This window comes from Urocitellus parryii, chromosome 4, assembly GCF_045843805.1.
Source record: "Urocitellus parryii isolate mUroPar1 chromosome 4, mUroPar1.hap1, whole genome shotgun sequence".
In the NCBI taxonomy this organism is placed as follows: domain Eukaryota; kingdom Metazoa; phylum Chordata; class Mammalia; order Rodentia; family Sciuridae; genus Urocitellus; species Urocitellus parryii.
Window position 1 is genome coordinate 199,094,407 of NC_135534.1, and position 15,875 is coordinate 199,110,281.

The 15,875-nt window shown below is 36.2% G+C and overlaps 1 protein-coding gene across 5 annotated transcripts in view; it reads left to right on the forward strand.

Moving 5' to 3' along the window:
* Mrrf (mitochondrial ribosome recycling factor) overlaps window positions 1-15,875 on the forward strand; it is a 50,544-nt gene that overhangs the window by 2,457 nt on the left and 32,212 nt on the right. For 4 of the 5 annotated variants that reach the window (XM_026410346.2, XM_026410345.2, XM_026410343.2 and 1 more), the window contains exons 2-4: window positions 2,306-2,517; window positions 8,929-9,084; window positions 13,902-14,020. In XM_026410346.2, the coding sequence (XP_026266131.1) occupies window positions 2,334-2,517; window positions 8,929-9,084; window positions 13,902-14,020 (459 nt within the window). In that variant the 5' untranslated portion in view covers window positions 2,306-2,333. The remainder of the gene's footprint in view (window positions 1-2,305; window positions 2,518-8,928; window positions 9,085-13,901; window positions 14,021-15,875) is intronic. The other variant, XM_026410344.1, reaches the window with a different exon arrangement.

Genomic DNA, 15,875 nt, shown 5'->3' on the forward strand with positions numbered 1-15,875 from the left:
ATCTGTAGCTCAGAGAAGTTAAATGACCTACTTAAGGTCACACATTTAATAAGGGGAAAAATGAGATTCCAGTTCCAGACTATGTCTGAAGCTTAGACACTTTAGTTATATTGCTTCTGTATATGGCTTAATTTTGTTGAATAATATTTGTACTCTAATAACAAGCTTCTTAACTTGAATTCTGTATCTGTGCTGAACTGAATGTTAATATGCATGTCCATAAGGTAAAAGATCCAAGGGACTGCTTCTTTGAACCTCCACTTCCAAATTTCCTGATTTCTATGCAATTAAGATCTACGCCTTAAGCATTTCAGCAATGTGGTTTATTTATAGAATTGTTTTCCGGTTCACGTGTACTGGGTCTGCTTTTGGGTGCTGCGTTTTCTGTCAAAGGTTGTTTATTTCTAACCCATTTTGATTTCCTGTTGCTTTGTGGATTGGTATTATGACCTGCAACAGGAACACCAGGAAACCAGTCATAAATGGAGCAGCCAGATTGAGACCCTGTAGATTTAAAAAAAACCAAACAAGTTATTATGCAGCCATATTTGGATATAAGTATGAGTTAGGCATTGGCTATATTAGGCAAAAACCTAGATATAGAAACCTTACTCCTAGCCAAATTTTTGTGAACAGTTCTTCAGTAGAGCTAGGCTAATAGCTCGATGTTCTTAGATAGTAACAACCTCTCTGAGCCTCAGTTTCAAGATCTGTAAAATGGGGAATGTTATACTTCATTTGTAGCATTATTGACCGGTAAAATAAAAGGATACAGATACAATAAACAGCCCAGGCCAAACCACAATGAAAATAGAAGCCATTGATGACAAAGAAGAAAAAATGCTACTTCATTTTTCATCCAGATCTATTTGTACAGACTTCATACACTGATTGCTGAAATCTGTATGACTTGCTATTACAAATTCCACCGGGAAAAATTAAGTGCCTTTGAACTAATTTGCTTTCTTAAAAAATAATGATAATAATGACAGCCACATTTATTAAGCAGCTGTCATATTCTGTGCATTAGCTATGTGTTTTACATGCATTCATTATTTTAAGATCATAGTTATTTTTCTCATTGATGAGGAAAGTGATGCCCTTCTCCCCCCAAAAGAATGAATTACCCAAAGTAGAAATTTGCATCCAAGTCTGACTCAGGGCCTCCTTACAGATCAGAAATAACATATGTATAAGATTTCTTTACTGAATCTGACCTTGGAATAAATGTCTTTGAAAGGAAAAGTGATAGTTATTAATAGATACCATTTTGGGACTCCTGCTGTCTGCTAGGTCCTTGCCAAGTATTTTACCTGACTAACCTCATTATTCTCAATTCTAAGAAATAAGCATAATTATCCCAATTTTACAGTAGAGGAAATCAAGGTACAGAAACACTCAGGAACATTTAGTCAGTAGTGGAGCTGGGATTGGATTTGGGGCCTTTCTTGCTACGAAGTTCTTGCTTTTTTTATTCAGTCTAATTATCATAGTGCATCAAAATTTGAGGATGTGTAGAACTGATTTTCAAAGATAGCAGCTTCCAGATATTTGATGGTAATTGTTTAGCTGAGTGATAGCCAGATTCCTGGCAGAAGCTATTAGTGCTCCATTTGTTGGCTAGGATTGTGTTCTGTTTCAGAGGTAGTTGAGGGAATAGCATCTTTACATGGTCAAAGACCTTAGAAGTACATTGTGTAACTTTTTTTTAACCCGGTGGAGGATGTCATTTAGCAGAGCTTTAGTTCTATACCATGGGAGACCTGAAACCTCAATCATGCTTCAGACTCACATTAAAGTAAAGTGCATTCTAATTGGTAATCAGTGCATAAGGAACCAAAGAAAATTTTAATTAAATGCTGTCGTGTAAATTTTCCAGTCATTTTATGCCTGTTGAAATGGTTTTCTTATTTAGTTTAAAGCCCTCTTCTAGTACTCCCCCCCTTCAACTTTATCAAGATTTTGTGCTTTTCCTCATATAAGGGTTTAATTAGCTTCATTAAAGATTTGTGATGCTGCACATTTGCTTAATAGAGGCATTTTGGGCTGTCAAAAGAACTTAGGATTCAGAGTCCTACAAACTATGGGCAAATTACTTAAGTCTCATATTCTTAATCCTGTAAAAGGAGGCTAATATTTCCTTGTATGGCTGTTAGAAGGAAGGTTAGAAATAATGTGTTTAATTTGCCTAGTCTATAGCTGAATTTATAGCTTGATAATTGGTATGAATTATTTTCTGAATTTGCAGTAGCATCACTTTTACTTAGGTCTACTTTATGTCTTTATTTATTTATCTTTTTTTTAGTGGATATTCACAGGAATTGTCTTCAGTCATGGCTTTGGGATTAAAGTGCTTCCGCTTGATGCATCCTGCCTTTTGCAATTACCTTGCAGCCTTGACCAGACCTGTTTCAAATATTACACTGAAGACAGTGAGTGGAAGACAACATGACCATAAGCAACACATGGCCTATTCAGCTGTACCAGTTCGCCACTTTGCAACCAAGAAAGCCAAAGGTAGAGATACATGAATCCCTCTCCCTCCTAGTCATTTTCTTATATTTGGCAGTTGACTTATCATGACTGGCAGGGATCTCAGAGATGTACTGAATTTCTCCCCTTAATCCATATGAGGTAATGATATCTCAAAACAGTTCAGATGATTAGTTTAAAAGGTCACAGTGAGAGACTGTTAGAACCCAGGGCCTGTTTTCTTATTATCATGCTGGTTCATTTATTTTCTTGGTGGCTCAAAAAATGCTCAATTTATTTATTTATTTATTTTATTTAGAATTAGAGATAGAAGTGCCCAGCAAACTAGAATGCTTGTGACGGGATCAATGAATTCTCTTCTTTACGGGAAGATGCATGTTGGAAGTATAATTAAAACCAGAAGGTTTTTGGTGAAGGGGGTATTAAACCATGGAGTTAGATGGATGATCTTAATGGCTTGTGTCATCCAAGAATGAGATTTTGATGTACCGCAGGTCTTAGCTTAAATGCCACTTCCTCAGGGAAGCCTTCCCTGACCTCTTAAATTAGGTCAGTTCCCATTACATGTACTTGTGCACACAGTTATTTTACCTCTGATGCACTTAGAAGAGCAATCATTAATTAATTGCTCAATCATAAGATTTATTTTTATTTGTTACCTGCCTTCCATATTGGATCCAATGAAGATAGTCTCTTTCTTTGTTATTTAACACCTAACAGGGCCTGACACATAGTATATATTAAAATATTTTGTTGACTGAATGAAATGAGTGACAGAAAATTGTCAAGCAGACCAGCTTTTTGCAGTGGGGGTCGGGCAGTCCACTCCCAAGGATGGTGCTAGAAATATGCTGAATATTTTCCCACTGACTTTCCTTTTCTGGTTTCATGCAGACCTTCTCCTTTTTGTTGGAAGGAAAATTAAATGCTGAAAGAGCTTTAGTGCTTAAAAGACTTATATTCTGATAAGAGTAATAATTAGCCACAACATTTGATTTGTATTTATTGTATTACATATTTTTAAAAGTTACCATGCATTTATTTACTCATTCAATCCTTATACAGTAAAGGAATTATAATTTTCTAGTGAATTGAGATCACATTATTCTACAAATGAGAAGACCATGGTACATTTGTAAAAATAATTTGCCTGTGGTCATATCTAGCTAGTGGGTGAACTACAAACCTGGTGTTGCAGCTTTAGACTCTACCACAGTCTGTCAGCAGCATCTTTGCATAGTCTATAGGCTGCTCAGTTCCATCTCCTTTGATTGCCTCCTTATAAGATTGCTTGTTTGACTTTTTTTTTTTTTAGAGAGACAGAGAGAGAGAGAATTTTTTAATATTTATTCGTTAGTTTTCGGCGGACACAACATCTTTGTTTGTATGTGGTGCTGAGGATCGAACCCGGGCCGCACACATGCCAGGCGAGCGCACTACCGCTTGAGCCACATCCCCAGCCCCTGACTTTTTCTCTTAGATTTATTGGAGTCTTTCTACATTAGGGATACTAATTCTTTGTTGATTATATGTGTTACAAGTATCTTCTTTGCTTTTTACTTTGTTTCTGGTATCTTTGTTGAACATAAGTTTTAATGGAGTCATAATTTTTTCAGTCCTTTCCTTTATTATTTGGGCTTTTTATGTGTTCCTCAAAAAATGCTTCCTATCCCAAGGTGATTTGTTTCTGAATATGGAGTGCATTGAGAAATCTAAGTTTCTTTTAAGTTTCTTTTCCATAGGGGACACAGACTGTGTCACCATCACTTGTTGTAGCCCATTCTTTTCTCCAGATTTGTAATGCCTTTTCTGTTGAATGTCAGGTTTCTTTGTATGAATATTTTAAATTTTGGAGCTTTTATTTTGTTGAATTACCTTTCTCTCCCTGCACTAAATTCCTTACTACCTGAATCACTGTCAGAAAGTCTTGATGTAGTGGTACAGATCTTTCCCTCCATTAGACATATACTTTTTCTTTTTGGCTTTTTGCTCTTCTATATGAAATTTATAATCACATTGTCAAGTTTTCACCAGAAATATTTGCACAATTTTTTAATCAATTTATTTTTGTTAGTAGTATAATATTTTTGTTACTTTTATGTATGAAACATTTAAAAAATTTTAGTGATAACATATATCCAGAAAAGTGCATTCCTAAATTGTAAAGTGTGTAGTTTATGAATTGACATAAAATGAATACAACCATGTAACCATCACCTAGATTAAGAAATAGAATGCTGCTTATATTCTGGAAGCTTCCCTCATGTCCCTTTCATGTCCCTTTCACCCTCTGAAAGATAGATTACTATATTGATTTTAACATAGGATAGTTTTATTCTTTTCAAGCTCCATGGATTCTTTTTTTGTCTGGCTCCGATAACAGTCTATTTGTGGGATTTGTGAAACAGTTGTTTGTGCATTTTCCTCTCTTTGTAGTCTTCTGCTGAATGCGTATACCACAATTTTTGTATCCATTCTATAGTTGATGGACATTTGAGTTTGCTTTTAGTTTTGAGCTAAAATAAATAAGGCTGTTGGGAACATTCTTGTACACGAAGTACATATGTTTCCTTCTCTGCTTCTCCTTTTCTCTTTGTCCCCCTCCTTCACTAGATTGGCTATCAACAGAGGAGGTTTTACAAATCTGGAGGAAAGAATAGGCTATAACAGGATATGATGACATGACGTGTGACCCAATGGAAAAGAAACAATTAGATTTTTTAAAGCACACCATATTCAGAATGATCAATGTAATTGGTGATAATAGGCATTCTTGTTTTATTCCTGACTTTACAGGGAACACTTCTTATATGTTCACATCAAGAGTTTTGTTTGCTTGGTTTTTGGTAGTCTCTTTTAATCAAATATTTTTGTCCCTATTTTGCCAAAAGTTTTCATTTTGAATAGGTAGAGATATATATATATATATGGACATTTGAGTTTACTTTTAGTTTTGAGCTAAAATAAATAAGGCTGTTAGGAACATTCTTGTGTGTGTGTGTGTGTGTGTGTGTGTATGTATATATATATGTGGGTTTTTTTTTTTGGTGGTGCTGGGCATTGAATTTAGGACCTCACATATGCTACACAAGCACTCTGCCACTGAGCTACATCTCCAACCCTTGCCCTTTTTTTTTTTGTTACCAGGGATTGAATCCAGGGGTGCTTAACCACTGAGCCACATCCCCAGCCCTTTTAATTAGTTTATTTTTTTTTTTTTGAGACAGGATTTCATTGAGCAGCTTAGGGCTTCAGGCTAAGCTGGCTTTGAACTTGCAATCCTCCTGCCTCATCCTCCCAAGCTGCTATGATTACAGGTGTGTGACACAGTGCTTAGCTCTTCCTCTCTTTTAATCTATTAATGTGATAATTCAATGTCAGTAGCTTTTCTGATGTTAAACACTGTTAAATTCTTGGTACGAACCTTACTTGTTCTATTTATTTTTAATTTTTAAAAATATTTATTTATATATATAATTTTTTAGTTTTCGGCAGACACAACATCTTTGTATGTGGTCCTGAGGATTGAACCCGGGCCGCACGCATGCCAAGCGAGCGCGCTACTGCTTGAGCCACATCCCTAGCCCACCTTACTTATTCTTGATACATAATTTACATGTACATTTCTTGATATATAATCTGCATATATGTTTCTGGATTTATTGAGTTTATATTTAGGATTAAGTATCAGGATTTTTTAGTTTATATTTCTATGTGAGATTAGCCTTAATGTAACTTTTCTAATATTGATGGGCATAAAAGTTTTCTTTATTACTGTTGTCTGTTTTTAACATTAAGAGTATATTAGCCTCGGGGCTGGGGATGTGGCTCAAGCGGTAGCGTGCTCGCCTGGCATGCATGCGGCCCGGGTTCGATCCTCAGCACCACATACCAACAAAGATGTTGTGTCCGCCGAGAACTAAAAATAAATAAATATTAAAAAAAAAAAAGTATATTAGCCTCACTATATGAATAGGGGAGTGCCTCTCTCTTTTCTTTTTATTCTTTCTTTATTTATGCTTCTGGGGATTTAGCTCAGGGTTGCTTTACCATTAAGCTGCATCCCCAGCTCTCTTTTATTTTTTTGTTTTGAGACAGGGTCTTGCTAATTTGCTTAGGGCCTTGCTAAATTGCTCAGTTTGGCCTCAGACTTGTGCTCTTCTTGCCTTAGCTTCCCAAATCTTGCCCACCATGCCCGGCTGTTCTTTTCTTATAGGAACTCAATCCTATAAGTTTTTATTTAAACACAACTTTGAGTACTTCCAACAGGTTTTTGGTTGACAATATTTTTATTATGCTCATTTCTGTGCATTTTAAAATTTCCATTTTATATTTCTCTTGATAATTTTCACACAATGAAATCACATGTGTAACCAGCACCCAAATTAAAGAATAGAACATTCTTAGCATGTCAAAGACCCTCTGTGTTCTCTCTAGTAAGTACCACCTTTTACCCTTTGCAATTAATTATCATTGTGATTTCTAATGGCATAAGTTTGCTTTGTACTGTTCAGCGTATTTTTTTGTATGTGGCTTTTGTACTGTAAGACTGAACTATTTTTTATCTGGTCTCTTTTCAAATTCTCTGAAGTTGTAGAGCATTCTCTCTCGTGGCTGCATGGCATTTCATTCCTAAATACCACTGTTTATCCATTTTAATATTAATGGACATCTCTTTAAATTTTTAACTGGATACTTCGTTTAAAGAGTCTTAAGTTGTGGCTAGGGATGTGGCTCAGTGGTAGAGTGCTTGCCTGACATGTGTGCCTTGAGTTTGATTGCCAGCAACATTAAAAAAAAAGTGTCAGAAGTTATGCACAGGGTCCTAGGCTTGATCCCAAGCACCAAGGGAAAAAAAGATATTAAAAAAAAATTTGAAGATATTATTTCCATTGTGTCTGGCTCCTGCTGTTATTCTTAGAAAGTATTCTAAATTTTGATCCCTTATGGATTATTTGTCTTTTCTCTGGCCTTTTCAATATTTCTGTCCTTGGTTTTCTACAATCATAAGATGTCTAGGTATAGGTTTACTTTTATTATTAAGTTCCTGTTTGGAACTTGCATTTCTGAATTTGAACATCAGTATCTTTCAGCAGTTCTAAAAAATTCTTAGCTATTAGCCTATTAACTCAAGAGTAATAGTGTTTCAAGCATGATGGTGACATGAGTAAATGAATAAATGTTTTTTGAAAAATCACTGTGCTGTTTACTGCTTGGTTACTTTGGGGAAGAGATTTAAATGACTTTTGCCTTCAATTCTCATCTGTACACTGGACACAATAATCATCTCTATTCTTCCTACCTCAGAGAGCTATTTTGATTATCAAATAGAAGAATGTACTCAATTGTCTTGGAAATTAGAATATGCTATAGAAGTAGCACAGGATTGAGCTCACTGTAGATACTCAATAACATTTGTTGAGTGACTCTAAAAAGTTTGTCAGATATTTAATGATAGTGTAATATTCATTATCAAAGGTATTATTTAAATATTTTTTGCTCTTTTTATCCTTTCTTGGGCCCATAGAAAATATAAGAATATTTGTGTCATATAACATTATAAAATGCATATGGAAAATCACTATGATGGTTTAGACACAAAATAAAATTTTACTCAGCTTCCAAAGCAGTTGATTTTCTAAAATATAAGCCATTTTCATTTATCATTGGTAACATTTAATGTCTCTAAACTACTCTTCTTTGTACCAGCCCAACTAATGTTCTGTGTAACCTTGTCTTAATATTCATTTTAGATGAGTTAACATATTTCCTCTCTCTCCAATTAGATTTTGTAGAGATGGTCTAATGCAAAGTTCATGGATTTAAAATTAGGCAGTTTTGGGACCAAATCTTGACTTTATCATTTCCTGACCTGTGACATTAGGCAAGTCACTTTACCTCTCTCATCTTCTGTTTATTTTTCTGAAAAATAAGGAATAGATTACTTATGGATTTCCTGTAGTGTGGGTAGTACTGTTTTAGGTATTTGAATGACTTAATTTATATTCTTGTAGCAATTTTACAACACAGGTATTAATATTTCTCTGTTTTACAAGTAGAGAACCTGATACTGAAGAAGATTGAATAACTTGTGTAGTGTCAAAAAGCTAGTATGTGTTATAACCAGGATTTTATGACAAGGTCAGGCACATTTAGAGTGATATGGCCATAGACTACGGCCGGGATTTTAATCTGAACTTTCTAATTATGAAGTCTGTGCCCTCTTTAATGTCTACAAAAATGTTTAGCAAGTGCTGGGTACGTAGTGATATTTAATAAATAGAGGCTCTCTTTTTTAGGGCCAAGGTAATGTTTTATGATTTTATAGCACTTGACATTTTGCCCTGCACACAGTAGGCACTTTTACAAATCAGTTTCTTATTGTTTGTTTATACTGCTGTTTTTTTTTTTTTTCACTGAATGTTGACTTTCTAGCTAAAGGAAAAGGACTGTCCCAAACCAGAGTGAATATTAACATAACCTTGGTTGAGGATATAATAAACTTGGAAGAGGTGGATGAAGAAATGAAATCTGTGATAGAAGCACTTAAGGATAATTTCAATAAGACTCTCAATATAAGGACCTCACCAGGTTGGTATCTGAGCATTGCTTTGTGTATGTTGCAGGCTAATGGTGGGGGTGCATGGCTTTGGCTGAGCTGAGTTTTAGTCCCACTTTTGACACTGATTACCCACCAATTAGTTTACTAATATTAGTTTACTTTTCAGACCCTCAATATCCTTGTCTGATTCTTACCTTATAGTGTTGAGGCGGGTATTAAAATAGATACAGTGCTTACACATTGTTAACACTACATTTATTTATCCATTCAGCAAATATTTTTCTACTGTGAATGAGGCTTTGTGCTAATGCACAGTAGTGAACAAATAGTCATGGTCTTTGCTCTAATGGAATTATACTTTCAAGAAAAAAGGGAGTTTTATTGTGATTACAGTATAAACACATCTAGGTATTTAGACTCATGATCTGATACCTTTTGTCTGATTTTTCCACTTTGTCCTATTTGGTGGTTCTTATCCCTTATTGGGAACCAAATGGCTACAAACCTGCCCACCTGAGGCTTTTCTATACCCCTGAGCTTGACCAGGAAGATTCCGTTTGGGTTAATAACTTCCTGAAAGTGGCTTTTCTAAGTGGGAAATGTCAGAACTGTCTAGGGGAACTGTTTGCAGATGTGATGGAGAAGTGAGTTGTCAGCTAATGGTGCAAGCAGGCAGGAAAAATCCAATTGCTGTTAAATTGGCCTTTTGCAAATTGTCATCATCCTATAGTTAAGCCTGGGACCCCCTCTAAAGGTGTCTGTGGAGCTGGGGCTACTCCCACTCACATCTTGATTGGAGAAGTTCATAAGGAAGCTAGAAAGTATTTCATGAACTAATTCTAAAGGAAGCCTAGTGAAAAATACACAGCTTCATTTATAAACACTATCAGAAACATACGGAGTTCAGAGATGAGATCCAATGTGAAAGTGGATGACCATTCCCGTCATTTGTCAACCTTTGGAATGGTGCATTTCTGCCTTTGCTGACAGTAGAGCGTGCCGTTCACTCTCCCCCAACTGTTTATTTTAAACTTGCTTATTATTTTAGGTATGAAGCTGATAAAGTGCTGTGTCTCCCTTGTGCTTTCTGGCCTGTTAACATTCTGCAGTCGAAACCAGAGAGCAGTTTGAGAGGAGCTCAGGGAGAAATGTGATACTTAAAATTAGCCAGCAAGCTCCACTCTTGTTGAACTTAAAAAGATGATGGGCCTGGAAAGAGGTTGGGAGTGTAATTTGTTAAATGTTAACCTCTGAGAAAATGAGGGGCAGGAATGAGGCTGAGGGAGATTCTCACTGGGGACGGATTGAGGGAACAGGATTTGATGCATTATGTCGATACAGATTTAGGGAATGGGAACCACCACAATTGCATGCCTAAATGCCCATGTTGGGACTTCTGTGGTAGAGGATCTTACGGCAAATCAGGAAGGCTGAGTTAAGATCCATTTTCAAAAGGCCTGCCATTGGTATTTCCTCTTTGCTTCTTTTTCTTTAGGGTTATGTTTGTGTGATATTCTGGGTAGAACTTGGAGCTGTAAAGAAGTCTCTTTACGGGTGAAACAGGTTAAAACCCAGCCAGTCTTTTTTTTTTTTTGCCAGATTCTCTGTATCATCTTTCATTGCTATCTAAACCAGCAGGCTCTTTTCTTCTTACACTTTCGTGTCTAAATTTCTATCTTCAAGATAGTTGACAGTTGACACCTTTTAACAGTTGTCTGAGATATAGTTGTTTTGTTTCTTCTTTTTTCTCTTTTCCTTTCATCTGTCCCTTCTTCCATCCATTCCTTTACTATTTACTAATGGTAGCATTATTGACCAATTATTCCCTGCTGCTTATTTAAAATTTTTTTTCTTGTTTTTTTTTTTTTTTTTTTTTTTTGGTATTAGGGATTGAATCCCAGAGGCATTTTGGCACTTAGATACATCTCCAGCCATTTTTATTTTTTATTTTGAGACAGGGTCTCATTGAGTTGCCGAGGACCTTGCTAAGTTGCTGAGTCTGGCCTTGAACTTGTGATCCTCCTGCTTCAGCCTCCTCAGTCACTGGGATTACAGGCATGCACCACCATGTGGCAGTTTGCTGTTTAATAGGTGATTTGGAGATTAGAGAAAAAAAACATTGTTTCTGCCTTTCAGAAGTCTGACGTCAAGGAATAGACAAGTTAAGCAGAAGATTTAAAACCATACAGCAGAGCCATACAGAGTGGTGAGGATTATGACTTTGGAGATGGTCAGACTTGAGTTGAATTTAGGCTCCATTACTAAGAGCTGTCATAACCTTGAGAAAGCTACTCTCTATGTCTTATATTTCTTCATCTATAAAATGGTGGAAGTAATAATAACTGCATTATAGGATTATTGTTATATTGAAAGCCAGTAAATTATACAAAGCATTTAGCATGATATGTTTGCACATAGGAGTATTCAGTAAGTTCAAGTTATCATTATTATTTATAGAAATGTATGCAGGATTCTTAGGGCCTTATACTAGGGGTTTGTAATCTAGCTGAGGTCAGAAAAGATTTCTGTTATTAGCTGCTAGTATAGCTGACTGTTAATGAATGATCAGGAGTTATCTGAGCAGAAAGGAAGGAAGGTATTTGAGCAGTAGAAGAAAAATATGCAAGGGTCCTGAGGTGAGAAAAGTATTTTAGAGGAATTTTAAGTAGGTCAGTTTGTTTCAAATATAGAAAAAATGTCAATAGGAATAATAGTTAACATCATTGGGACATAGTTACAAAGGCTTTTCATATACTCTTGAATCCTCATTAAAAAGCCTATAAATGGCAGCTGGGCATGGTGGTGCGTGCCTGTAATCCCAGTGACTCAGAGGCAAGAGGATTGCAAGTTGGAGGCCGGCCTCAGCAACTTAGCCAGCCCTTAAGCAACTTAGCAAGACCCTGTCTTAAAATAAAACATAAAGAAAAGGGCTGGGGATGTAGTTCAGTGGTAAAGTGCCCCTGGATTATTTCCCTAGTACTAAAAAAACCTAACCAACCAACCAAACAAACAAACAAAACTCAAAAAACCCTATAAATACAATTTTTCATGTCCCATTTAGAGATAAGGAAACAGAAGCACATAAAGTTGAAGGGATCTGCCCAAGGTATCACCATCTTGAAGTGGCAGAGTTGGTATTTGAACTTAGGTCTTTGGTCTTTAGGATCATGGCAACTTTACCATTTATGCCTTCTGGATTTTCCGGATTGAAGCTCTTAAGATCAACAACCTTCTATCCTGTGATGATATTGAATACGACTGAGTACTTCAGATCACATCTTTGGGCCATAGTATTGTACTGCATTCTAACAATTTATTACCAGGACAACTCCAATTTATTTAAGACTTGTTCTCCCAACTCCCCTTGTGTTGAATGAGCCACCCATGAGTGGTTCCTACTGTGAATGGTAAGGGTTTTCTTCTCATTATCATTTGCATGGGAAGCCAGGAAGTGTGAATAATGTCCTCTCTGTAACTTACTTTATTGCTTGCCTTCTTGCATTTTTGGAAATTTTGCCCAGAGTTTTCCAGAATTTAGAGGGAGATAAAGATCAGATACAGAATAATAATGAAGTATTAATAGGGTTTTTGTTTGTTTATTTTCAAATGGGCTTGCTTCTAAAGGGGATATGGACACCAATATTAAGAGTGGCATAAGGGAATGGTTGTAAACCTGGCTGTGTGTCAGAATCATGTGGTGAAGTTAAAAAATTCAGACTCCCCCTAAATCACAAATTCCCAAATCTCTGCATAATCAGGATCTCTGGGCTAGTAGGGTCAAAGAATCTAAATTAAAAGACTCTGGTGATTCTGATTCACACCCAGATTTGAGTTCTACTTTTATATGAACCTTGATCAAAATCAAAATTAAGCACAACCGAGTGTGAGTCTTGGTTCTTGATTTTTTTTTTCCTTTTGTTCTGTTGGTCCATTTATCCTTCTCAAATCTCCATTTTCTCATCTGAAAAGGTGAGGTAGCAATGCAATTTTACAGGGTAGTTGTTGAGAACTAAAAAGGTAACTTTTTTAATGCTAATTCTTGGGTATTTGTTAGATACTCGGTTGTGCATATTTAGCTACAATCCATTAGCTACAGTACTCACTTTAATTCTATAAGGTGTTTTTTTGTTCTTTTAAACCGAGCTGGAAACCAAGGGGCAGATAAAATTAGTGACCTGCCAAGGATTTTTAAAAATCTTTTTTATTGGTACATTATAGTTGTAGGTATTGATGGGATTTGTTGTTACATATTCATTTGTAGACACAATGTAACAATATAATTTGATCATATTTCTCCCCAGCACTTATCTCACCCTCCCCCAACTCCTTGGCTCCTTTCCTCTATTGGTCTTATTTTGATTTTTAGGAGAGTACCTCCACTTTTGTTTTCCTTTTTCCTCTCCAGCTTCCGCACATGAGAGAAAACATATGACCCTTGACTTTTTGAGTTTGACTTATTTTGCTTAACATGATGGTCTCTAGTTCTACCCATTTTCCTGCAAATGCTGTAATTTCATTTTTCCCTTATTTGCCAGAGGTTTTATAGCTATTAAATGGCATAGCAGCTGGAAGGGAAACAGTTCTTAGTGGTTTTAGTTCTGAAAGTTCTGTGTTGCAAGAAACCCCTGGGGTTCAGGTGAACCAGAATGGTTGTCCCCTTAGTTGCCAGAAAGGAATTTAACCTAATTGTATCATTTCAAGCTTTATATCACATGACACTGCTGCTTCTATGAGTCACACTGATAATGGATCCCTAAATGTTTATTCAATCTGGATTAGATAGAAAATTAGATGTGGAGTTTCTAAAGTTCTGCAGAATTCTAAAACCCTATAATTTTTCTTTTAGGATCCCTTGATCATATTACTGTGGTAACTACTGATGGGAAGCTTGCTTTAAACCAGATCAGCCAGATCTCCATGAAGTCGCCACAGTTGATTTTGGTGAATATGGCCAGCTTCCCAGAGGTAAGATAGCCTTGCTGAAAGGGTCCCTCTCTAGTCTCTGTTGGAATAGACATTAGTAATAACATTAATCTCACTTTTGTAGGAAAGTGCAATCTAAATTGTTCTTCCACATTTAACTCTCTTATACAGCACATTTTGTTGTTGTTGTTGTTATTGTTGTTTTTATTGCAGATATCACTATTAATAGTTATACATAACTGGGTGCAGTGGCACATGCCTGTAATCCCAGAAGCTCAGGAGGCTGAGGCAGGAGGATCACAGGTTCAAATTCAGCCTCAGCAACTTAGTGAGCCCTGTCTCAAAATAAAACATAAAAAGCAAAGGGCTGGGGATATGGCTTAGTGGTTAAATTCCCCTGGGTTTAATCCTTGGTACCAAAAAAAAAAAAAAAAAAAAGCTCATACATATATTTACATGCTTATCCCCCAAATTCCCCATAGCACTTTTACTAGATTGTAAGCTTGGAATGTAGGAATCATATCTAACATATTAATTGTGTCCAGCACCAAACACAGTGCTTGGCACATAATAAGTGCTCAGTAAACTTTCCTTGAGTGGATGAATACTATTAGGCTAATGGAAGGGAAAATCTTATTCCTGGTGTTTCTAAGGAGCAGAGAAGTGGGCAAAAAGAAAATTGTCAACTCTTTGCCCTTACTGGCCCCCTCCAAACCACTGTGCCTCTCTGCCTTGTTCATCTAATCCCATAGGCACTGCAGAACAATTTAGGGAATAGCCTCCTAATTACACAGCTTGAAGACCTCATCAGGCAGATTGTTTTACAGGGCCAGCCACTTCTGTTTTTAAATAGCAAATGGCATTGACAGAAGAAGCACTGGATTGGCCACCAGAGCATCTTATGAGGCAGAAAGAGGTATTAACAGCTTAATTTTTTCTTAGGAAGTTGGAGTATATCTTCATTTTTCAACCAAAGCATCTTTGCAATTCTCCTAAGTTGAAACTCCCTGGGTTTTGAAAAAAAGCTTAACAAAATGAGGAAGTATAAGTTGCATTGTCCTTTGAATTCCTTTATCTCATCTGGTGTATATATTAAACAAATAGCTCTAACTAAACATTTCCTTCCTCCAGCGAAGAAGCTGTCTGTAGAGTACTCAGGTTCATAGCTTCAAAATGCTGAGCTAATCCTCTTTGTGTTTATATAATTTCTTTCTACTTCACATGTAGTTGGCTTTTTTTTCAAACCTGAGTGTTTCTGTGTCATCCTGTGGTGACATGGTGCAGATTTACATGTGTAATCTTTTCAAATGCATTGAAGACAGAAAACTGTGTTGCATTTGTTTAACACGTGTCCAGCTTGATAAATGATACACATGGCTCCTCCCTTCCATAAACTTGCTTGAGACTGGAGTTAATGATGGGAAAGGAAAGAAGGAAATAAAAACTACAGCATCATTCAAACAAAACAACAGAAAAATAATAATGCAGAATATCAAAAAAGTAAGAGTCATTTCCCATTTCCCAGTGTGATATTTGAACTAAGAGAAATAGTAGAAAAAATTCTGCAGGCTCTATTATTACTCTTATGGAGGAAAGAGAGCGAATGTGCATTGGGTGTCTCCTGTGTTGCCAACCACATTCTCATGTTTAGTTTCACATGAGGAACAGTAAAATTAGTATTGTCATTTTATAGATGAGGAAATCAGGCTCAGAGAAGTAAAATATCTCCCCTAGTTTTACACCATTGTGATAGGCCAATACTTTAATATAGCTGTGTTTGACATGAAAGTCTGTGCTCCTTTCAAGATTCATTCATTTACTCAATTCAGTGCATATTGTTGGAGTCCATATATGTGATTAGAGGTGCTCGGAATTCATTGATGATTAAGACAGACTG